Here is a 25,595-nt window from a genome sequence, read left to right as displayed (position 1 = left end):
ACTGCAACTTGAGACCATTACTCCTCGTTCTGTCATCTGCTACCACTGAGAACAGTCTAGATCCATCCTCTTTGGAACCCCCTTTCAGGTAGTTGAAAGCAGCTATCAAATCCGCCCTCATTCTTCTCTTCCGCAGACTAAGCAATCCCAGTTCCCCCAGGCTCCCCTCATAACCTCTACCTCAGTGAATGCACATTACTACTTATAACAGTCTGAGTAAATATTACACAAAATGCTATTTTGTTCTTCAGTCATATGTGAAGTACACATTTTCAATTTGGTAGTGCTACTGTGAGTTTTAGTCTTATCAAAGTTAATAGCCTTAGAATTTTCTCTCCTTGGGGTATGTATACATTGCAGTGTAAGCCCAGGGTTCAAACTCAGACTCAAACCTAACCCCCTTTTTGTCTGCACACAAATTGCTCAGATATAGGGTCTCGGGACCCCCTCCATGGGGGAGGAGGGTCGGGGCCTGAGTCAGGCCAGAACCCAGAGTTCAGACCTTACTGTTCTGCAGTGGAGATGCCCCTCCCCTCCCCCCTCCCCTTGGATTCACTCTCTAGGAGTCTGCCAAAAGTATTCCACAGATCCCACAGGCCGACGCTTTGTCCTCTGGACAGTCAAGTTTGTTGGGCAGTCAAGTTTTCCCACATTGCACCATGAACAGAGGGCTAGAGCAGCCACATTTTTTTAGGATAACATTAGGAAGTCTGGGATATGGATGGTTGGACTTAGACCTGCATGATGTGGTGTAGATGCTGGAGCCTCAGGCTGGGATCCACAGTTCAGCGATTCCTAACATGGGGTTACAAATGAGCTTAGATGCTCATGCCCTAGGTTAACAAACCCAGGGTCTGCTAACTCAAGTTCAGCTAATCCTGGGCTTATGTTGCAGTATAGCTGTACCCTTAGGTTGCCTACACTGCAATTAGAAACCCACAGCTGGCCTGTGCCAGCTGACTTGGGCTCTAGGACCCTGTGAGGTGGGAGGGTCCCAAAATTTGGGTTGCACCCCAATCCAAAACACCTGCATGACAGTTAAATAGCTAGTTAGCCCAAGCTCTGTGAGCCTGAGTCAGCTGGTGTCTAATTGCTGTGTATACATACCCATAGAGGCTCGAGCATCTAGGAGTATCTTTTCAGTTCCAGTTCTGAATCTGAAATGGCCACCTCAACATAGCTGCTGCTCAGTCAGCTAATAGTTGAATTTTAACCATTCGCAAGTTATTTATCCCTTTTATGCCCTTGATACAAAATTAAAATTGTCATAGGAATGATCTGCAAATGCCTTTAGTTTGTTTACTATTGGATACAATGTTAAAACTCAGGAAAGATCGTTTAGTATTGAACTGTACTGTTGCTGTTAGACCAAGTCGTCTTGGGCCATGTCTACATGAAGTGCTTTGCCATTATAGCTGTGCCGGTATATTGTACTGGCAACGTGCTGCTAGTGTGGACACCTCTTATGCTAGCAAAACTTGCTTTTGGCAGGAGATGTAACTTCTCCACTGGAGGAAAGAGCAACTCTGCCATAAGAGCAAAATAAGGTATACTGGCAGAAGCACAGTTTTGCTGGTGTAAGAAAGATGATCCCTGATCAACATAGCTGTGCTGATAAAAGCCCTGGTGAACTGTGCTTTTGCTTATGTAACTGCATTACAGAAGGGGCTATTGCTGGCACAGCTGTGTCAGTAGGGGCTTACATCTCATATCCCTGACTGACATAACTGTTCTGGCAGATGTTCGTAGTGTAGATATGATCTTACACAAGCTTTTGTAAAGAAAACGTGAGTCCAGCATTTTTTTTAGCTGTCGGCTCTGTAAGTGTCACTTTTAACCTAATTTAAGGACAAGAAGAAATTTGGTTTCATATTTGAAAAAATATTTTGAGTAGTAATGTATGTATAAAGGACTCGGTCCATGAGTCCCTTCCTATTCTCCCTCTACACCTTATTCCTGAGCGACATAATCTATTCTTGCAGCTTTTATCATCATAAGGCCATCTTCATTAGAGAATTGTACTGCTTCTTATTGAACCAGTGGGATAGCGATGACAAAATGTGCTCACACTGACCTTTCTGTTTAGGGTGCAGTTCTGTCCTTTGTGCGCACAGCCCTCTAATCAAGCATTGCTGACTACTGTCCAGGGTTTTAGAGTGAGATTTTTTTCCCCTTCAACTTCTGGGAATTTGAGTAGTTGGAACCTGTCAGTCTTTCTTTTATGACAGCTTGAGGCTTCTGTGATGAATCTTCATGTCTTCAGAGGTCAGTCGTGCAGTAGCAGGTTATTATGAAGGGAAAAAACAGTCCCAAAGGCACCATTGGTTCTGTTTGTCTCCCCACAGCTATCTTCACACATTGCAATTTAGAGTCATGGAAAGTGCCAATAGACTAGTGCTTCTGGCTAGCTCTTTTAGTCTTGTGACTTCAACCTCTGATTTGACTTCAAGATGGCCCTGGGTTGCGTCAGCAGCAGATCTATGTAGAGGTGATGGTGGCTTCCAATTCAGGCAGCCTTAGAAAAGTACATGCATTAGAATGTTGACATCTGGTGAAGTGGGAATTTTCTGTAATACTTTAATAAATTATGTGCCTGGCAGTAACTTACTTGACTAGGGGTTGCTACTCAGGGGGTATAAAAGGGTTAAAAAGCTACTTTTGGGACAGATCAGGAGACATGAGGGGTTCTTACATAACTGTCTATGGTGGAACGAATGTGTCATTAGAGGACTGGCTGACACCGACCCATATCCATGGAGGATCTGGGAAGACAATGGGAGCACCAAGAACTGATCAGTTAACATCTAACAGTGAAACTCCTGCAGGCAGTGGAGTTTGTGAACTCAGCCTGGCTCTGCAGGAACACAAAGGACTAAGAGGTGATAGGACTGTGTGGCTTTTGGAAGAGACTTGGAATCTCTCACCTGGGACGACAGAGAGATGGAAAAAAATGGATTCCATGTCTCCTTGGCTGTATGGAATGCTAGCTTAGCCAGGATGGACTGTCTTAACCTTGATTCTCTATGCTAATGTAAAGACTTCCTGATGCTGTGTTTCAGTTGACTAATAAATCCTCCTGCCTTTTGAAAAGACTGCCTGGTGTCACTTTTTGAGGTGCATTGGTTCCTGAAGAGTGTAAAAGTCTCTGATCAGGAGTCTGGCACAGTTGGACTTGCTGAGCAGAGCTCACATATGATACAGTGCTGGGGTCCAGAGGCTCAGTCTCAAGTGTGGATACTGAATCACCTACCTGTAAGGAAGAGCGAGATCCCTTGGGGGTGTGGCACACTGAAAGGATTCCTCCAAGGGACTATTCAAAAGCTGGGGTGTAGCACAGGACCCAGAGGATTATCATCTTTCCCTTATATCTTTCATTCTGGCCACAGAGTTTCTCCATAATTTCTCATATCTCCCACAATGGAGAAGATTGTCTTGCTAAGAGAAACAACTATACCAAGAGGCCTTAATCCAAGTTTCTTCTTTATAAGAGAATCTCTGTCTAAAAGAGGAAAGAATCTGTCAATGTATTTTATTGACATTGGAGAATAAGACAGCATCATAAATATATCCCTAAAGATCAGGTGCAATTACTACTTGGGATGAACTATTTTATTCTGTTCTCAACTGAATCCTCCTTAGCCTGAGCCACTATCAATCCCAGAATACTTCAGTTCTTGTACGTAGAGATGGTGCTTTCAGTGCCTCTAGAAAAATATTAATATGTACAATACTATCAAGCACACCTAAAAGAAGAAAAAAAGTGATTACATGGCCGAACTGCCAGGTGGTATCTTCCTGCATGATCTCAGCCCAAGCTGCCTTATGTTGCTTCAAGTTCAAAGAAAAATCAGAAGTTTACATCATTATGGTAACATAATTTGTGACTTTTAGTGTGACTGATCTATTTGGAGAATCCCTCAGAGCAGCCTCTTAAGGATTCATTCAGGCTGAATATGCTGCTTTCTCTGGCCAGTTCTTATTGTGGATGAGAGAATCCTTGTTCCAAAAATATAGACAAGTTTTCACACCACAGGCAGTCCTGCTGACCATCTTGTATTTCTGAAACCAGGAGGTACCTTTCCAACACACCAGGACAGAGGTATCATATCTCCATCAGCAATTCAAGCAGATTATGCATATCTGCTAGTTTAGGAGTCATTAAGACTACAAAAGGAGTACTTGTGGCACCTTAGAGACTAACCAGTTTATTTGAGCATGAGCTTTCGTGAGCTACAGCTCACTTCATCGGATGCATAGCATATCGCGGAAACTGCAGAAGACATTATATACACACAGAGACCATGAAACAAAACTTCCTCCCACCTCACTCCCCCGCTGGCAACAGCTTATCTAAAGTGATCCTCAAGTAGAGCCATTTCCAGCACAAATCCAGGTTTTCTCACCCTTCCCCCCCCCCCCCCCCCCCCCCCCCCACACACACACATACAAACTCACTCTCCTGCTGGCAACAGCCCATCCCCCTTTGAAACCCCTCTTTATAATGCACATGATAATCAAGGTGGGTCACCTCCAGCACTAATCCAGGTTTTCTCACCCCCCCCCCTTTTTTTTTTTTTTTTTTTTTTCCAAAAACCACACACACAAACTCATTCTCCTGCTGGCAACAGCTCATCTTACAATGTGCACAGCAATAATCCAAGTTTAACCAGAACGTCTTGGGGGGGGTTTTGCAGGAAAAAAACAAGGGGAGACAAGCTACCTTGCATAATGACTTAGCCACTCCCAGTCTCTATTCAAGCCCAAATTAATAGTATCCAATTTGCAAATGAATTCCAATTCAGCAGTTTCTCGCTGGAGTCTGGATTTGAAGTTTTTTTGCTTTAAGATAGCGACCCTCATGTCTGTGATTGCGTGACCAGAGAGATTGAAGTGTTCTCCGACTGGTTTATGAATGTTATAATTCTTGACATCTGACTTGTGTCCATTTATTCTTTTACGTAGAGACTGTCCAGTTTGACCAATGTACATGGCAGAGGGGCATTGCTGGCACATGATGGCATATATCACATTGGTGGATGTGCAGGTGAACGAGCCTCTGATAGTGTGGCTGATGTTGTTAGGCCCTGTGATGGTGTCCCCTGAATAGATATGTGGGCACAGTTGGCAACGGGCTTTGTTGCAAGGATAGGTTCCTGGGCTAGTGGTTCTGTTGTGTGGTATGTGGTTGTTGGTGAGTATTTGCTTCAGGTTGGGGGGCTGTCTGTAGGCAAGGACTGGCCTTTCTCCCAAGATTTGTGAGAGTGTTGGGTCATCCTTCAGGATAGGTTGTAGATCCTTAATAATGCGTTGGAGGGGTTTTAGTTGGGGGCTGAAGGTGACGGCTAGTGGCGTTCTGTTATTTTCTTTGTTAGGCCTGTCCTGTAGTAGGTGACTTCTGGGAACTCTTCTGGCTCTATCAGTCTGTTTCTTCACTTCCGCAGGTGGGTATTGTAGTTGTAAGAATGCTTGATAGAGATCTTGTAGGTGTTTGTCTCTGTCTGAGGGGTTGGAGCAAATGCGGTTGTATCGCAGAGCTTGGCTGTAGACGATGGATCGTGTGGTGTGGTCAGGGTGAAAGCTGGAGGCATGTAGGTAGGAATAGCGGTCAGTAGGTTTCCGGTATAGGGTGGTGTTTGTGACCATCGTTTATTAGCACTGTAGTGTCCAGGAAGTGGATCTCTTGTGTGGACTGGACCAGGCTGAGGTTGATGGTGGGATGGAAATTGTTGAAATCATGGTGGAATTCCTCAAGGGCTTCTTTTCCATGGGTCCAGATGATGAAGATGTCATCAATATAGCGCAAGTAAAGTAGGGGCGTTAGGGGACGAGAGCTGAGGAAGCGTTGTTCTAAATCAGCCATAAAAATGTTGGCATACTGTGGGGCCATGCGGGTACCCATAGCAGTGCCGCTGATCTGAAGGTATACATTGTCCCCAAATGTAAAATAGTTATGGGTAAGGACAAAGTCACAAAGTTCAGCCACCAGGTTAGCCGTGACATTATCGGGGATAGTGTTCTTGATGGCTTGTAGTCCATCTTTGTGTGGAATGTTGGTGTAGAGGGCTTCTACATCCATAGTGGCCAGGATGGTGTTATCAGGAAGATCACCAATGGATTGTAGTTTCCTCAGGAAGTCAGTGGTGTCTCGAAGGTAGCTGGGAGTGCTGGTAGCGTAGGGCCTGAGGAGTGAGTCTACATAGCCGGACAATCCTGCTGTCAGGGTGCCAATGCCTGAGATGATGGGGCGCCCAGGATTTCCAGGTTTATGGATCTTGGGTAGTAGATAGAATATCCCAGGTCGGGGTTCCAGGGGTGTCTGTGCGGATTTGATCTTGTGCTTTTTCAGGAAGTTTCTTGAGCAAATGCTGTAGATGCTTTTGGTAACTCTCAGTGGGATCAGAGGGTAATGGCTTGTAGAAAGTGGTGTTGGAGAGCTGCCGAGCAGCCTCTTGTTCATATTCCGACCTATTCATGATGACAACAGCACCTCCTTTGTCAGCCTTTTTGATTATGATGTCAGAGTTGTTTCTGAGGCTGTGGATGGCATTGTGTTCTGCACGGCTGAGGTTATGGGGCAAGTGATGCTGCTTTTCCACAATTTCAGCCCGTGCACGTCGGCGGAAGCACTCTATGTAGAAGTCCAGTCTGCTGTTTCGACCTTCAGGAGGAGTCCACCTAGAATCCTTCTTTTTGTAATGTTGGTAGGCAGGCCTCTGTGGATCATTATGTTGTTCAGAGGTATTTTGGAAATATTCCTTGAGTCGGAGACGTCGAAAATAGGATTCTGGGTCACCACAGAACTGTATCATGTTCGAGGGGGTGGAGGGGCAGAAGGAGAGACCCCGAGATAGGACAGCAGCTTCTGCTGGGCTGAGAGTATAGTTGGATAGATTAACAATATTGCTGGGTGGGTTGAGGGAACCATTGCTGTGGCCCCTTGTAGCCTGTAGTAGTTTAGAAAGTTTAGTGTCCTTTTTCTTTTGTAGAGAAGTAAAGTGTGCGTTGTAAATGGCTTGTCTAGTTTTAGTAAAATCTGGATTTAGTAAAACCTGGATTAGTGCTGGAGGTGACCCACCTTGATTATCATGCGCATTATAAAGAGGGGTTTCAAAGGGGGATGGGCTGTTGCCAGCAGGAGAGTGAGTTTGTATGTGTGTGTGTGGGGGGGGGGGGGGGGGAAGGGTGAGAAAACCTGGATTTGTGCTGGAAATGGCTCTACTTGAGGATCACTTTAGATAAGCTGTTGCCAGCGGGGGAGTGAGGTGGGAGGAAGTTTTGTTTCATGGTCTCTGTGTGTATATAATGTCTTCTGCAGTTTCCACGATATGCTATGCATCCGATGAAGTGAGCTGTAGCTCACGAAAGCTCATGCTCAAATAAACTGGTTAGTCTCTAAGGTGCCACAAGTACTCCTTTTCTTTTTACGAATACAGACTAACACGGCTGTTACTCTGAAACCTGTCATTAAGACTACAGAAAACTAAAATTTCCGTTCTCTGGCCTGGTTACACCTTTGGATCAAAGCATTTCAAAAGTCATGCAAAAAAAAAAAAAGTACTTTACTGAATTTCAAGAGATTTCCCCACTTCTCTCTTTCCTTCTATCATTCTGTGGCAATGAGTTTAGTGTGCCCTGGAAACAGAGCGATCAGTTTATATTGTCAAGACTGTCAGCATCCAAAGGACGAGAAATTGCTTGTTCTTACATGAAAACGAGATTCTGGCATTTCAATGGACATCTACAGGACAATCCCAGAAAGTTTAATACTGATTTCTGTTTCAAATTATCACTTCTAGCAAAAATAGACTCGTGCCATCTTTGGTTCGTCTAGTTTCAAATATAACGGAATGCCTGTGGACTGCATAATATTGCTCATTCTAAGCCTATTTAATCTCCTTCCTTTTTTAAAATGTGGGATTCAGGGTTTCAGTGTCGTGGTACCTAATAAGATTGACTAATGCAAGATTAAATCTGTTTCCTCTCCACAGAAATTACAGATAAATCCATACACTTGTTAATCTTTAAAGCAAAGGTTAACTTTAATATTTAAATGTTAATTTTTCTCTAATGTCTCTTATAATGCAATTAACTTTGATCACTTTTTCTATAGATTTCTGTTAGTTGCTGCTGGATATTTGGCATTTTGGACAACTTGCTCAGCTCAGAAAGTGTTTAGAAAATTGCTATATGGCTGAGTAGCTTCATGCACAATAAACTATTATGAAATAAAGATTTAACTTTCATTTCTATGCTTCATTACTTGCTTTGAACATTTTAATGGAACACTTGAAATTTAGTGGCAATTCCAGTAATGCCATGTAATGTCAATGCATGATGATATTACAGATATGCAGTGTTATAGCCATATTAGTCCCAGGATATTAGAGACACTGTGGGTGAGGTCAGATCTTTTATTGGATCAACTTTGTTGGTGAGAGAGAAATGCTTTCAAGCTTACCTAGAGCTACACCTGCGGAAATTCTGTGCCTAAAAATGATGCGCACAATATTTTAAAATTGTGCATATTTTATTTGTCAAAATAACACTACGTAATCACACCAGTTTCAATTATTTTTGGTAATTTATTTCAAAATACCTGTCAGCAAGTATTCCTGTAACAATACAGACAACAAAAAAGATTCAGGAAATGTTTTTTTGACAAATAGATTCCTTACTAGGCATACAGAACTCTGAGTAATAATTCATTTAAACTACAATACAGAACCGTTTTCCACACACCCCTCAGAAGCAGTATAAAGGCTTGGACAGGTCGCTGGCAATACCGGGAGGTCCCTGGCATACGTTTCCCCCTCATCTGTCGTTTCGCGTATCCATCGCTCATCAGTAGGGGAACATGTTCTGATTCAGTCAGTCCTGATCTGCATATCTGTCGCTTCACCTTTTGCATGGCTTTTCTTTGGGTGCTTCCCGCAGCGTTCAGGTGATGTTGGGAAAGGAAGGGGGAAGAGCGAGTATGGGGTGTGCTTGGAGGAGGAGGCGGGGCTGTCCATTCTTGCTTATGGAGAAAAATTCTCTGGTATCCTTCTTTTCGGTGTCAATCACCCTTTTCAGGAATGCAACCCTGACATATACCGGGGACCCCTGTAAAGAGAAATTCACGGAAGCCTGTGACCTGTCCCTGACTTTTACTAAAAATATCCATGATAAAACGGGAAGGGGCGGGGTAGCTGGGAGCTCTGGAGCCACCACCACCTGTGGGGACTCAGCGCTTCAGGCTCCCCCTGCCCTGTGGTGGCAGCAGGGGAGCTGCCAGGGTATCTTACAGCTCCCCGCCACTGTGGGAGGCAGCGGGACCCTGTAGCTCTCAGCCACTGGGGCTGAAGTCACGGAGGAAGTCACGGATTCTGTGACTTGCTTGACCTCTGTGACAAAATTGAAGCCTTAATTATGGGCTGTAGTTCCATGCCTCATATGAGTTTGTCAAGTGGTAGGTGACAGCTAGTGGTGTGCTGTCCAAGTGGGTTTTATTTCTGTAGTGAAGCAAGTTCTCTTGGGATATTTGGGTGGCCCATTCCATGATGTGATCTACTTCTCTTGTGGAGTGTCCTTGTTTTGAAGTAAGGGGGGTGTGTGTGTGTGTGTGTGTGTGTGTGACGGTTTTTATCCCAGACGTACTCCTCCAATCATACTCTGTGTTATCTGAGTGTCTGGCTATAGATTTCTTAAGACTTAGTGTTTAGGTAGTTACTGGATCTCTGAAGGTATATGTGGTGATCCATGGCAGTCCAAAATATAATAGATTAAAAACACATTTCCCCGACCTGAAGAAGAGTTCTGTATAAACTCAAAAGCTTGTCTCTGTCACAGACAGAAGTTGGTCCAATGAAAGATATTACCTCATCCGCCTTATGTGTCTAATATCCGGGGACTGACAGAGCTACAACATTGCTGCGTACAATATTACAGATAGTGAAGCATCTATTCTTTGAGTGGTGATGTTGTTACACCTTTGACCTGCAATTAATTTGCATACAGTTAACACACTTTGTAATTTGAACTGAAGTTCAATTTCAAAACTTCAAAAAACTAGATTTGTGATTCTGCAGCCTTGCACTAGGAAAAAATAGTACCTGTGACATCAACTGACACTACTAATCCACAAGTGTAGGCAAGCCTCATATGCTGGAACTGTGTCTACACTAGTGGCTAGGTCATTGCTACTACCATTGCGACTGTACCTGGTATGACAGCATTATATACAACTTGAGCCATTTGCCAGCTGATGTATTTTTCTGCAGACTGTCAGAGCTACTAGCTACTTCCTTCTCTATGTAATGGATGTAGATAACTCTCTCGGTGCGCCTCTGATTGCTCAGAAACACCACTGAGATATAGTGTGTGATCAAAGATGCTCTCATAGGAGAGCAGCATTTGAAGACTACTAGAGCCGCCTTCACAACTCAGAATTGTAATTGGTCTTTGACATCAATTACTAAAAACCCACTTCTCTATGGCCACGCTGCAGCCCAGGTGAAGATCCTCTTTTATTCAAACTCTCTCCCTGTGCACATACAAATTTATATCCACAGATGCGGGTATCCGTGGATATAAATCAGTATCCATGGAACTGCAGCAGTGAAAGGAGCAGAATGTGGGGCCAGTGCCCTGTACTGTCAGCTCCTCCAGTGTGACTCTACCGCCCCCAACCCCGCCCATTGGGGCGGGCACCAGGCTCACCGGCAAGTGTTACTGGTCTCACCTTTCTGTCCAAGTGGTGCGCACACCCCCCAGATGGGACACGCAGACAGCAGTGTGGAAGGGACGGCAGCAGGGCTGGGGGTGATTCAGCCATGCTGGAGGAGCTGCTGGCATGGGGTGCTGGCTTCTGGGAGTGGTGGCCCTATGTTCTGTTCCTTTCACCGTGAACCCTGCGATTCTGCGGATATAAATTTTTATATGTGCAGGGCTGTAATTATAGTTGGCAAGTTAGGTCTTTGAGCTCCCACCACCACCATTCTAGCCACTGATGATAGCTTTTAATTTACTGAAGTCCATGAAGTTCAGACCTCTTTGATCTTGATTATGTTTGGGGGTTGATCCCAACAGTTTTCACTAGTTCATCTGAACTACGGGAGCAATAATATAGACAAGTTCTGCTGGCTTCTCATATGTTAGCTAAACCTGCTGACTAAAATAGTGATTAAAAATTTAGAAACCACCTGAGCTTTATCAGCACTATGGAGCTGGCTTGAATGGTGGATGGGATTTTTGTAAACTTTTCTTGTGAAGACACAGCCTTGGATACTGCCAGTGTTAGATTTAAGGTATTAAAATCCGCAGGACACGCTGGACTGCCATTTGAGATCTGGAGGGATGGGCCTGTAATGAGTCAACTGTTGAGAAAACACTTTGCCTAAGAGGGACATTTACAACACACACCCTCTTTTCCTATTTAATAGGGCAAGGAGGAGATAAATATTGTCTCCACTCTGCTGTTACTGCACAGGGCATATCCCTAGCAGGAGCGATCTTACTATCATAGTGTCATTTTAATGCTTATTTGCAAAGAGCCCTGGGAGGCAAAAGAGGGGAGAGAGATGAGATCAGTAAAATTGAGGGGAAAGCTGCACTGGTAGCATACTTACTCAGAACAGAGTTGGGGTTTTTACTGTCAATTTAGCAAAGGTTGGAGACAATTTAAAAAAAAAAACAAACAAAAACTCTTAACACCCTTCAAAAACTGAAGTACCGGTATTATTGACAGACTTGGGAGGGAGCCATTTGTGGGGATGCAGAAAAGTTGGGATACAAGGGCTGAAGAGAATATTGATGATACCAACAGTTAGTAGCAGAAGGGGTAGAGGATGGGGAAAAGCAGGAAAAGAATTGAGGCTGGGGTATGTGGGGCGGTGGTAAGAAACAAGATAGTGAGAAACCCAAATCCAAAAGGGCTAGAGTGAAAGCTAGGAAAAACAATGGTGCGTTGTATTTTTTGTTGGTTTTTGTGTTACAGTGAGGATCTTAAGAGTTTCTCTTGGCTATCAGTCGGGTAGCCCAAAAGCTCAAATGGAAAGTCTAGAAAATCTGCTGTCTAAAAGAGTAGATTCCCTCTCAAATTAAATTCAATTCAATTCTTTGTAATCTTGAACCAGTCTTGTTCAGAATGAAACTATGGCTTTGCAAAGTGATCATCAAAATTTGGTAGCCAGAATGCGTGGGGGCGGGAACACTGGGGGAATGCAGAGCTCTCCCTGCAGCGTAGACTCCAAAGGCTTCAGTCCCGCTGGGCTGGGCTCTCTGCTCTGGGCATTCTGACATTCTGCACGGAGTCACAGTGCTACTCAGGTTTGGCCCAGCCACACCTCTCATAATGACAGTGTTGGCTGGGCCAAATTTGAGTGAGTGGTGCTACAGTCCCATAAACCTAGTCACAATGCCACTCTCACAGATTTGGCCTGGATGGCTCCCTCCTCAGGGGGACAAGACTAAACTTGAGCAGCACTGCAACCTTGGAGGTTGGGGGCAGTTTGGCACTTAACAAGTCATTTGATTCATTTAACCAATTTTTAACTTCTTCCCACAGTGAGGGGCTCAAAACCAGGTAAAAACGTCCAACTTCAAGAGAATGAAATTAGAGGACTGTGCTTGAAATCCAGAGAAATCTTTCTCAGTCAGCCTATTCTACTAGAACTTGAAGCCCCACTTAAAATATGTGGTAAGTATTGTGACTGTGTATTGGTCAGTTGACACTTGACTTTCAGTGAACAGGCGTTAACTTGGAAATATCTTTGCAGAAATATTTTGCTTCTTACATACCTATCGATAGGTGTCTTAAATGTAACTAAAATAGAACTAATGTAAAAACATCAATTGTAATCAGCTGATTTAAACAAAAGGCTGTAGCATAAGGGCATAAACAAACCAATGTCCAGTTAATCTAAAGAATAGTAATAAAGAGGGTAGCAAATACAGAAGTAAAAAAGTGGGGGATGAGGAGCAGAAATCCCAATGACAAAGTTAAGGTGGCTGAAACTAGACTACCAAAAAAGGATGGATGGGCTACTTCCGGGCGGGGGAGTCCCAGAACAGAAGACCTTGTATGAAGCAAGCCCTGCCCTTAGCACAGTCCTGACTGAATCTAGGGATAGAACAGAGACCCACAGTAGTACTAGGCAAGGTATTTGGGGCATAGATTCCTAGCCTGTCTAATTTATATTGTGATGAAAGGCAAAATAGAAACCACTCCAGTAAGAATACGTAACTCTTTTAAATAGCTCTTAAATTAGGTCGTTTTATTAAATCCTTTTCTAAGACTGAAGATTACCTCAATTTAGAGTAATTTGTTCATTATATCTTATAACTGCACAGCTGGTTTAAAGTCTAGTAGTCTTTATAAGTATGGCTGCTAGGCATGCTCTGTTTAAAAAAAAAAAAAAAAAAAAAAAAAAATCTAGACCAGAAGTGAAAGTAGCATTCACTTTCAAGCCAACTTTGCAGCTAGGATTTGAATAATCTTGTTACTTTCTTAACTTATCCATAAATGGTACTCAAGATTTATATCTGGGAGAGATCTTCTAATTCTTACATATGCAGCATTCTGAAATGAAAAGCTGCAGATGGATGCCATCTGGAGGCATTAAGACCAAAATAATGGGTCTTGATCATAGAATCTTTTCTCAAGCAAAATTCACATTGGAGTCGAATTGGAGTTTACCTGAGTAAAGACTACAGGATTGGGCACAAAGAGCTTTAACTTTTGGATTGAGGTATTAAAAAATATGTATGAATATTCTTAGATAGCAATTCTTTGGTCATTCAGCACAACGTACTGGGTTATGTAACTTCAGTGACTCTGTATACTGCTGAATGTGCATAATTTTCATACTAAGACTAGAGACAATTTGATTCTTCAGACATCTATGATGGGCCGCATGTAGCTTTGCATGAGATATCAGAAATAGATGTAACTTTTCTCAAGTTTTATTTGGCTAGTAAGTCAGTCAGCAATTGTAGTGAAGTTCTCGCTTATGTACCACTTATGAATGCCTTTGTTTTTAAGGTGACATCCATGGACAATACTATGACTTACTTCGACTCTTTGAATATGGAGGTTTTCCACCAGAAAGCAACTATCTATTTCTTGGTGACTATGTTGATAGAGGAAAACAGTCTTTAGAAACAATTTGTCTCTTATTGGCCTACAAAATCAAATATCCTGAGAATTTTTTTCTTCTTAGAGGGAACCATGAATGTGCCAGCATTAATAGAATTTATGGATTTTATGATGAATGTAAGTAACATTTGTTTTTTGGTGGATGGGAGAGGAGGGTTGTTATACACTTAATTATGCCAGCTTACAAAAATTCTCTCCTGGTCTCTGGTTTTATTTGAACTGTGTACTAACTTACAGCTTCTCTCTTGCGTAGCTCAGGTGGCCTCTTGGCTTGTTTTGGCAGGTGAAATTTGTACCCTCAATGATCCAGTTATGGTCTGATCAGCAAAATAGAAACTACTGCGTAGAATGACTGGTATAATTTTATTCCTGTTTGATCACTGCTGTGATTAACAGCTCTGACTGCTGTACACTGTTAAAGTTCAAATTGTAAGCCTATCTAATCTTGTATAAGATAGAAATTCTAAATTGCAGTACAAAAATATTTACCTTTTCTCTGAAGTATAAAACTTGTGTGTATAATTACATTGTAAATCCTTTAGAGAATAAATGGTCCTTTATCCTATACCCCGCTTACCAGATAATAAATACAAGATTTGACTTTTTACAAAACTGTTTACATTAGAAATAGCTGATCCTTACTTCCCCTTTTCAGGAGGACCTGAATAGTGACATAGCATGAGGATGTAATGTGAACTAACCACGGTGGATTGATTTAAATTAAAGCAGTTTAAATCAACAAGCAAGAAACATTGATTTAAATCAGTCTATTTTAATCATAGAATCATAGAATATCAGGGTTGGAAGGGACCCCAGAAGGTCATCTAGTCCAACCCCCTGCTCGAAGCAGGACCAATTCCCAGTTAAATCATCCCAGCCAGGGCTTTGTCAAGCCTGACCTTAAAAACCTCTAAGGAAGGAGATTCTACCACCTCCCTAGGTAACGCATTCCAGTGTTTCACCACCCTCTTAGTGAAAAAGTTTTTTCTAATATCCAATCTAAACCTCCCCCATTGCAACTTGAGACCATTACTCCTTGTTCTGTCATCTGCTACCATTGAGAACAGTCTAGAGCCATCCTCTTTGGAACCCCCTTTCAGGTAGTTGAAAGCAGCTATCAAATCCCCCCTCATTCTTCTCTTCTGCAGGCTAAACAATCCCAGCTCCCTCAGCCTCTCCTCATAAGTCATGTGCTCTAGACCCCTAATCATTTTTGTTGCCCTTCGCTGGGCTCTTTCCAATTTATCCACATCCTTCTTGTAGTGTGGGGCCCAAAACTGGACACAGTACTCCAGATGAGGCCTCACCAGTGTCGAATAGAGGGGAACGATCACGTCCCTCGATCTGCTCGCTATGCCCCTACTTATACATCCCAAAATGCCATTGGCCTTCTTGGCAACAAGGGCACACTGCTGACTCATATCCAGCTTCTCGTCCACTGTCACCCCTAGGTCCTTTTCCGCAGAACTGCTGCCTAACCATTCGGTCCCTAGTCTGTAGCGGTGCATTGGATTCTTCCATCCTAAGTGCAGGACCCTGCACTTATCCTTATTGAACCTCATCAGATTTCTTTTGGCCCAATCCTCCAATTTGTCTAGGTCCTTCTGTATCCTATCCCTGCCCTCCAGCGTATCTACCACTCCTCCCAGTTTAGTATCATCCGCAAATTTGCTGAGAGTGCAATCCACACCATCCTCCAGATCATTTATGAAGATATTGAACAAAACCGGCCCCAGGACCGACCCCTGGGGCACTCCACTCGACACCGGCTGCCAACTAGACATGGAGCCATTGATCACTACCCGTTGAGCCCGACAATCTAGCCAGCTTTCTACCCACCTTATAGTACATTCATCCAGCCCATACTTCCTTAACTTGCTGACAAGAATACTGTGGGAGACCGTGTCAAAAGCTTTGCTAAAGTCAAGAAACAATACATCCACTGCTTTCCCTTCATCCACAGAACCAGTAATCTCATCATAAAAGGCGATTAGATTAGTCAGGCATGACCTTCCCTTGGTGAATCCATGCTGACTGTTCCTGATCACTTTCCTCTCATGTAAGTGCTTCAGGATTGATTCTTTGAGGACCTGCTCCATGATTTTTCCAGGGACCGAGGTGAGGCTGACTGGCCTGTAGTTCCCAGGATCCTCCTTCTTCCCTTTTTTAAAGATTGGCACTACATTAGCCTTTTTCCAGTCATCCGGGACTTCCCCCGTTCGCCACGAGTTTTCAAAGATAATGGCCAAGGGCTCTGCAATCACAGCCGCCAATTCCTTCAGCACTCTCGGATGCAACTCGTCCGGCCCCATGGACTTGTGCACGTCCAGCTTTTCTAAATAGTCCCTAACCACCTCTATCTCCACAGAGGGCTGGCCATCTCTTCCCCATTTTGTGATGCCCAGCGCAGCAGTCTGGGAGCTGACCTTGTTAGTGAAAACAGAGGCAAAAAAAGCATTGAGTACATTAGCTTTTTCCACATCCTCCGTCACTAGGTTGCCTCCCTCATTCAGTAAGGGGCCCACACTTTCCTGTTTGCATTTGTACTCTCTTTAGGAAAATAACTAAAACGGTGGGGTTTTTTCCCTTTGGTAACCATTTGTAACTAAATATAGCCTTTACACTAAATTTGATGCTTTCTTTCATGAACCTGTAGGGTACACTATATCTATACAAATGTATTTAAGTAATGATATAACTTACATGGTGATTGTACTGCCCACCTAATAACTTTTGGCCCAGAGTACTAGCGCGCCGCGCCCCCCCCTTGCTCCAGAGACACTTTTTTTCTATTATTTAGCTACAGTGGAATAGCATGACTGAGGGAGCCATATATCAGAATATCTCATAGCTCACTGGTTAAAGAATTTTCCTGAGAGGTGGGAGACCCCTGTTCAAATCCTCTATGTCCTGACAGGATGGGGGAATTGAATCTGGGTTTTCCACAACCCAGGCAAGTGCTCTAACTACTTAGCTAAAACCTACAAGGTAGGTGCCACCTCAGTTGGCTGGATTTTCTCTTCCATCATCTGGATTTTGAATAAGTCCCAATCCTGTAAACAGCATCTGAGCATGCCTACCAGATTGGGCCGTATACATGACTTAGGTGGCCAGATACCCGGTTCATAAATCACTCTGGGGAGAATGAGGCAGGAGTGTGCATTCCCAGAGGCAGAAATAGTAAGCTCCTAGGGAACTCTTACAGCAAAAACATAAGAGCCAAATGAATGTAGGCACCTACAGGGTTCAGCCAGCAGAAGTTTTGTGGATTGCAGTGGAGCTAAAACATACTGGATCCAATCCTATCCTATGCTTTTCAAGATTCAACCTAGTATATCTCATCCTCACGCCTATTTTTTTCATAGATTGGAAGACCAAAACAAGCTTCCCTGCTTTTTCAACTTCCAGTTGATTTCTTAATTTCAAATGAACTAGTAATAAAACTCAATTAGCAGAATAAACTGAAATGAAGGGAAAAATCTCTCTGCACCTGTAGAAGTGGCTACTGCTGTCTAAAAGCTGGTTTAGCACTTCAGCAATATCTGGTTCCAGTTGCTTAGGCAGTGACTTACACCACTTTAGTGGTTTGACTTTCTTTAAAACTTGGCAACAAATATGTTGTACTATTTAATATTTTTTTGTATTTAATGTAAATGATTTTAATTGTAATTTTAGGGTTTTTAAATAGACGTGTATTTAATTCAAATAAGTCCACTTTTTTTAAAGTTATCAGCTTTTATCCACCCTCTGCTGCCCCCACTCTTTAGAGGAGACAGAGAAGCAGCTCAGATTACGGGGTTGACATGTTTCATCTCTTCCAAAGATCACGTTAAGGTCTCCCAACAAAGGGAAGACAGTAAGGACCTGATATATTTCAAATATCGTATATATTTTGGGGGCAGGAGGAGAACTGAAGCTATCTTTGTGCATCCTAATGGAACAGTAAATACTAAAATTGACTTCAGCTTGCAGTTCTACTTTTAAACTAAAATTGTAACTGGCATTCTTGTCTCCTGGTAAAAACAGTCTTGCTGACAAGTGACTCTTATTTATGGTTTTGATTCCACTTCACTACTGGCTTATTAAAAGAAAACTCTTAAGATTTAAATATTCATAGTTTGGCAATGGAATGAGGAATCTTTCATGTCTTGTTCAAATCTATCAGACTGGTAAATTTGATCTTGGTGGTCTTAGTATAAATGTATCCACATCATTCAGTTGCTACTATGGATGACAGAAGAGGGGCCAAGGAGTGAATGGTTCATGAAGACTGAACTACCTTCTAATACAGTATAGAGTGCTGAATTCCTGTTACCCCGACTGTGGCGCATAGACTTTCTGGTCCTCTAAACATTGGTGAACCTAATCCTTTACGAAGAGGACTTAAGTCTTCATAGTCAATTTGGCAACCAGCAATAATACTCTTTAAAAAAATGTTCATGTAAACTATATGAAAGCAGGATAGAAAGTGACATGCAGTAGCCCACTGTGATGCACTTGTTGCTTTAATGTTATTTTTCAAATACATGATCAGTAATTACACAACCTTTCAAATGGAATTGATTAAATGAATGCCGCTTTCCTAGTTATTGTGCCTTGTGACCTTAACTGTTGGCTGTGTGTGGACTAAAAGCATGCATAAAGTTTTTTTCATATGTGCTGTCCACAATATACACATTTGATTTTTAAAGTGCTGTGCTATTTCAAAATATAAACTTTGCTTGGAAAACCATTACCTTTTAAGTTTTAAAATCCCTTAGCCCTTTTTATACTATGGGGAGAATAAGGATACGAATTGTGCAGAAAACTAAGACAGTTTTTTGTTTTGCCAAACTTTATAAAGCTGGCTTCATAACTTATGACCCTTCATTATTAAAACACTTTCAAAGTCAAAAGAACACTCTATTTTTGATACAGTTGAGGGTTACTGGTGTCCTCTGAACTCTGAAAAAGATAATTTAGGTTTATATACCAAAATGTTAGTATAGCTCTAGTACCTTGTCCTATATTATCTTGTGCTGTGATCTAATTTGATATTGCATGCTGAGCAGTTTGGACTGTATGTGTATGGATGGAAGACCTCAAAGGAAAACCTAGGTCCCCCATGAAATTACATTGCTGATTCAATAGGTGGCCCTTGTCCCTGAGTGTTGGTGTGAACCCATTATCCCACCATGGTGTTGAGGGTAGCTTTTGGTAAACTCTGAGCCACATACAATGTTGCTATGTACTGATATCACTTGCCACTGGGAGAAAGTGTTGATTCCTATATTAATTAGGCTCTTTTAGGACAAAGACTACATAAGTATACAGTGTAAATCTTAACATAATTCCATACGCAAGTTGCCCAACTTTAGGGGGGGTCAGTAAGCAAAATACACCCTCTGAATACATTTGGTCTATGCTAAGAATGTCTCTAAACAGGTGCTCAGTTAATCATAACTTCAGTGTGCTTAAAGTTACGTTTAAAAGCCTTCTGGGGTGAAATTAAAAAAAAAAAATCCTAATGCTGGATAACTTCACTTTTAAAGAGTTGAATGAAAATAGGGGGAGAACATGTAAAATACAGTAGACTTCATATGGGAGTGGGGGTCTCTTCCAACTTTATCTCACATTGATTCATCCAGAACATTCTTTGGATGAATTAATGAGGCTTCTAAATCTTCTACATATTCACTGTTGAACAACATAGATTAGTCATAGATGTCTTTATATAAAACAGCATGCACCTCTGGTGCTGCTTAGGATAACTTTTATAAAGACAACTTTTTGTTTAATATGCTTAAAGTTTAGGTCCGGGTTTTCTACTGAGCTTAGTTTCAACTGGATACAGTTGAGTAGAGTCTGGGTATTAGGGAGACAGTTGCACTCCCTGATTCTCTGACTGGTTTTATATCTGCTACAGTACCTGCTAAGTTAAGAGTCGCCTCAAGGCTGCTCTGAACACTAGTCAACAGTGGTTTCCAAGGGACAGTCTTTTAGTTACGTATTTCCAGAGTGCAGCATACTCCCCAAATGCCCCTGTACTGGGGCTGCGTGGGCGGGGGGGGATAGGAGTTGGTTGAACTGTCTCTGTGCCTGTTTGAGAAGGTATGAGCAATGCAATGGAAGTAGAACAAGCCAGAGAATCTGGCCCTAACCTGTAAAAGGTCAGTCTCATTCTACACATGGAAACTCCTACAACTCCAAAAGAAACCTTTAAGAGCCACTTGGCTTTTCTGAATTTGCTACAGTCTGAGACTCATTCAGACCTTTTTTTCATCAGCAGTAAAATGCATTGCATCTAAGAGGAGCTGATCGTGTGTGTGTGCGCTCGCACTTCATTTCTACACTGTGGCAAAGTTAAGACAGCAATGGTAGTATTGTAACATTGTTGGATCCTTTCTAGTTCTCATTTGGAGACCATATGTGTTTTTTTTCCTCTAAAACTGTTTTGTAGGTAAAAGAAGATATAACATTAAGCTGTGGAAAACTTTTACAGACTGTTTTAACTGTTTACCAATTGCAGCCATTGTGGATGAGAAAATATTCTGCTGTCATGGAGGTATGTCGTGCTTCTCTAGTGGTTAGTCAAGTGATTGCTAATCCCTTACCTCTAGGTGTGCTAGTTCCATGTTTGTGTTTATGCATTTTCCATAGTTGGAAAATGACTCCCTGTTGGCTTAATCCTCGTTGCTGAAGTTCTGGAACACCTGTTCTCCCGGGGGGAATATGGGAGGCTCAATTCATGCACTGAGCTGGATATTGAAGGTTGAGGTTGAGGTTGAGCTGGATATTGAAGGGTAAGTTAAATAAACCAACCCTAAATGGGTTGTCAAACTCTGGAACTTGCTTCATATATTTTTAGACATTGAAATACTTAATTGAGCAAGTAGTTTAGTACCATTTGGGATATATGGCTGGCTGCTTTTCCTGTTCCATAGGCGTTCATCTGCACTCACATCTCCTTTCAAATAGAGAATCTATGCAATTTGCCAAATAGATGGCCTCAGAGACTTACATAGGTTCTAAAAAGGACAATAAATTCCAAGGACCTCCCCAGGACATGCCAGGGGGTTAGCCTATGCCTAAAAGTCAGTCTTATCCTTTTTGAAGTGTACTTAGGTTAAGTTTTGTAACAGCTGTTTATACCACTTCAGTAACTGAATGGGTCTAATGTATAAAACAGTCCAAGTGTCACAGCAGTGACATGTGGCTTATTGCAACTCTTGGTATTGGTCTATAATTTGCAACAATTATAGCTTAGCTAGACACTACGGTGAAAAATAGCATGAATATTCCTCAGTGTTACAGTAACTTAGTATCTCCCCATCTTAGTATTTCATGTTACTATTCCTGAACAATGAGACAAGTACAGTATTCTTTCTATTTAAATATCTTTCCGTTTGTGTCTTAAAGGCACACTTTGTAGGTGTTCACAAATATTAAGCAGTGAGAATGATGTATTGCAGTTCTGTAAAATGCAGAAGTGACCTTTCTCATCCTTCTACCTAAATTTGTGAACTTCCACAATAGGCCACTGTTTCTGCTAAATCGTAAAACTGTGAAGACAAGTCACTAACACCTCTTTGTGGCATGATGTGGCCCTTCAGAGTACCATGCACTCGGTTCCTTCCTGATTCTCCCATAATTCATTTATAGCCTGGGGTATTTAAAGTAATGTCCCCTTGCTTGGAGTCTTAATTTAAGTTGTTAGACAATAGTGTCTTAGCCCTTCAGACCCAACCTGTCCCACTTGAGGCTTTCAGTTCATGCTTGTAGGCCACTCAGTTCCTTCCCCTTAATTAAGGGGTTTTAACCCTCCTTGTTGAGCTGTGCTATATTTCAGCAGTCAGGCTTCTCCTCACCAGGCTTTTTCCCTTCTTCTTTTTCTCTTTTCCCTTCTCCACTCCCCCAACAGTTGGGCTTTATCATGTTCAAGAGGTCCTGTATAATACCTGGCCCTCAATTAGCTAGCTTGCATGCCACTCCTTTGCACTTTTTTCCTTTATGGGGCCATGTCATGGAATAGGGTTGGCTGGCCGTGGGCTCCACTGCTTCTTGATGGTGAGAGACCACCCTGTTACAGAAAGCTTTTAAAATTGAATAAAAATTAAGAATCACCATAAAACTTTATAAATACTAATCACCACCAGCAAATCAACAGAGTGGACTTTAAGGCTTTTTGTGTCTTAATAGATGAGTCAAAATGTTTGTTAATGTGTGGAACATACTTTGAGTAAAACATTAACCATTTATACATCTTTAAACTCCTAACAGGCCTGTCGCCAGACCTTCAGTCAATGGAACAGATTCGGCGAATTATGCGCCCCACTGATGTACCAGATCAGGGTCTTCTTTGTGATCTGTTATGGTCCGACCCTGACAAAGACGTCTTAGGATGGGGTGAAAATGACAGAGGAGTGTCCTTCACATTTGGTGCTGAAGTGGTTGCAAAGTTTCTCCATAAACATGATTTGGATCTTATATGTAGAGCTCATCAGGTATTTTAATTTTTTTACAAGTACAATCCATAGTCCGGACCTTCCAGTGGGATCCTAGTGCCTCAGCAGAGTTCAATTAACTTCATTGCTAATAGATCACACTGCAGGATTGGGCCCTGTATCCATTCCTAATTGTTTTGATCTACTTAGTTTAGAATGTCTGTTGTCTAAGCTTAAATGGCTCTTCTACAGCTGTCTGTGCTAGACAGTCATACTGTCTCACAGCTGTATGTGGGCTAACGTAGATGCATGTCATTTGAGAAATACTGTTATATGACTGTGTAGTAAGAAACTGTTCCACTCTAATAGAGCTATTTGTCTATTAAAGGTGGTTGAAGATGGGTATGAGTTCTTTGCAAAAAGGCAATTGGTAACTCTGTTTTCTGCCCCAAATTACTGTGGAGAATTTGACAATGCTGGTGCCATGATGAGTGTGGATGAAACTCTCATGTGTTCTTTTCAGGTACAGTATTTTAAGATTTTGATTTTTAACAAATTTGCTCTTTAAAAAAAAACCAACATACTATTGTAGAAATAAGAAAAGGAGTACTTGTGGCACCTTAGCTTATGCTCAGATAAATTGGTTAGTCTCTAAGGTGCCACAAGTACTCCTTTTCTTTTTGTGAATACAGACTAACACGGCTGCTACTCTGAACTCTATTGTAGAAATAGTTCTCACTGCAAATAGACTTTTACAAATGGGAAAGGTGGCTGGAAAGGCTACATTCAGTTCAGTCACTCATTCTCTTCTCAAAGGATTTAGGTTGCTGTCCACGTTGGCATAAAGTAGAGCACACTTCTCACCTTGAATTAGATTTTCCAACTGAAGTCTCGTCTGTTTTCCTGAATCTTACTGTCACGTGATTCCAGATTGTCTGGTCTAGTACTAGCATAACTGGGTGGGCAGGGATCACACTACTCCTAGCATTGAGCATGCAGAGCTGCTGGCTGACTTTACTCATCATGGTCACCTGTAGGATGTTTTTTACAAGCAAATTAGCAGATTGGCTCATTTGCTGGCTAAATCACCATAGTAAATGACTGAATTGTCTTTTCAGATTTTGAAACCTGCAGAGAAAAAGAAGCCTAATGCTAGCAGACCTGTAACGCCACCAAGGGGTATGATCACAAAACAAGCGAAGAAATAGTAAATTTGGTACTGCCTAGTTGGGACTTGTATTATAGTATATAACCTCCATTTTTAAAACTGTAACGTGTACTGTTCAGCTTGCTCAAAATAGATAACGTGTTTGTGGTTTTTCATTTTGATTTAATGAATGGCATTTGCTGGTTGTAACAGCAAATGAAAGACTTTTCTCCCTTCCCAAGAAGAGTTTTTAAAACTTCCCTTATGTCGGTGTTACAGCTGTACACTCCACAGCATCTTATCCTGTCATTATGGGTAATTGTACAACTGACTTTTTTGAATCTGTACAATGAGTAGTGTAAATGCTTGTTTTCTTCTTTAGGAACTAAAGAGGGCACTAGTGTGCTGTGAGATTAGAAATTTGTTACTGTCAGAAGTTACATACTGTTTATACAAACCACTGTGAACTTTTTTTACTTTAAAAATTTGTTTTAAAGGGATTGCTTTTCTTTTAATGTCTTGTCATGTACACATTAGTTTTATTGCTGTCAACGTAAGAAATAACCCTCAACCTGACCAGCATCACTGGTATGATGTATATTTAATTAAAGCACACTTCCCCTCCCATATGCTTTAAATGAAAATTAAAGCCATTATTTTAAATGTTTGTGTCTCTTTCCTGAAGCCAAAGTTTCTGTTTAAAAAGCTGTATCTACACAACCCATCAAGATGAGTTGGCAGGGCTTTACATTCAAGCCTTTCTCTTGGAGATAAAAGGAAGTTTTGACTTTAAATAGCAAGTTGTAATGCTGTGCTGTTTGTGCTATTAATGGTAAAGGTAAACAATGTTTTGTACGATTTCAATATTCTGTTGAGTGAACCTTCTTACAGTTGCAGCTGTCCTGTGGCAGCCAGTTCCAGAAAGCAGTAACTTGTGGAAATGGTTCTAGATCTGCCTGAGAATTTGTCCATATCTGGCCTAAAGACTTGCTTCTGCAAAGAAGCCTAGAAAATAACTTGATAAGCCAACCAAGCTCAGGAGTTATTTCTATTCACCAGTTTATACAAATCTAAGTCTCTTGTTTTTAAAAACAAAACTGTTAATCTTTTTTTGAACAGATGACAGTGTACAATACCATGTAGTGAAAATAATTCACTTATTAAACGAAGAAATTGTTAAATCTTCTCAGTGTCTATTTATCAGCACAATACACACCTGAATTGTCAGAAGATTTGACCAAATTAGATGAATATATTGATCTGGAAATGCACAAACTCATCTTGGAATTATGTCAGCGCTTCACACACTTGAGGTATGCTTCTAAAGGGAAGGTCTTGATATAGATCCATCATGCTTGCCTGTAAAACTTGAGTGCCTCCCCATTAAAAGTGAGATGGGAGAGTTGTGCTGTCAGACTAACTTGCTAGAGACACTCCTGTAGATCCAGTATAGTATACAAGTAAATTTAAGTTCTAAATTTGTCACTGAAAGTACAGCAGCTTAAATATTTGTCTTCCATATATCAAGATAGCTGCAACACAACTCCTAGACAGTTTTGTTCGCTTTCTGCTGGAATGGGGAAAGAATGTGCTGTAAGATCTTCCTGCAGCCTTGAACTGTGCTATTTTGCTTTCCCCTCAAAATTCAGACTCTTCGATACTCCTCCCCCAGTTTCACCTTTGCAACCCAAAACTTGGCCTCATATCTTCAGTAGGCTTTACTAGTATAATGGTACTTCCATTTAGTAGCCGTATAATGTGAGAGGGAATGTAAGTTTATATTTAAAGCCAAAAGCTTTAAATGATAGTAAGTTCCTGGTGATGAAGTTCCCAGATAAGAATGCTAATGGGGAAAATACTACACATTTTTTCTGAAAGACCTTGCAAAGTA

General features: G+C 41.7%; 1 protein-coding gene across 1 annotated transcript in view; it reads left to right on the top strand.

The window, feature by feature from the left end:
- PPP1CC (protein phosphatase 1 catalytic subunit gamma) overlaps window positions 1-24,885 on the top strand; it is a 35,752-nt gene extending 10,867 nt beyond the window's left edge. Inside the window, exons 2-7 of the mRNA XM_037878515.2 lie at window positions 12,545-12,676; window positions 14,021-14,251; window positions 20,574-20,678; window positions 22,394-22,617; window positions 22,946-23,080; window positions 23,676-24,885. Of these exons, the coding sequence (XP_037734443.1) occupies window positions 12,545-12,676; window positions 14,021-14,251; window positions 20,574-20,678; window positions 22,394-22,617; window positions 22,946-23,080; window positions 23,676-23,765 (917 nt within the window). The 3' untranslated portion in view covers window positions 23,766-24,885. The remainder of the gene's footprint in view (window positions 1-12,544; window positions 12,677-14,020; window positions 14,252-20,573; window positions 20,679-22,393; window positions 22,618-22,945; window positions 23,081-23,675) is intronic.
- Window positions 24,886-25,595: the final 710 nt, after the last annotated feature.

Source organism: Chelonia mydas, chromosome 15 (assembly GCF_015237465.2).
Source record: "Chelonia mydas isolate rCheMyd1 chromosome 15, rCheMyd1.pri.v2, whole genome shotgun sequence".
In the NCBI taxonomy this organism is placed as follows: Eukaryota; Metazoa; Chordata; order Testudines; family Cheloniidae; genus Chelonia; species Chelonia mydas.
This window is presented reverse-complemented; position numbering and strand designations above follow the sequence as displayed.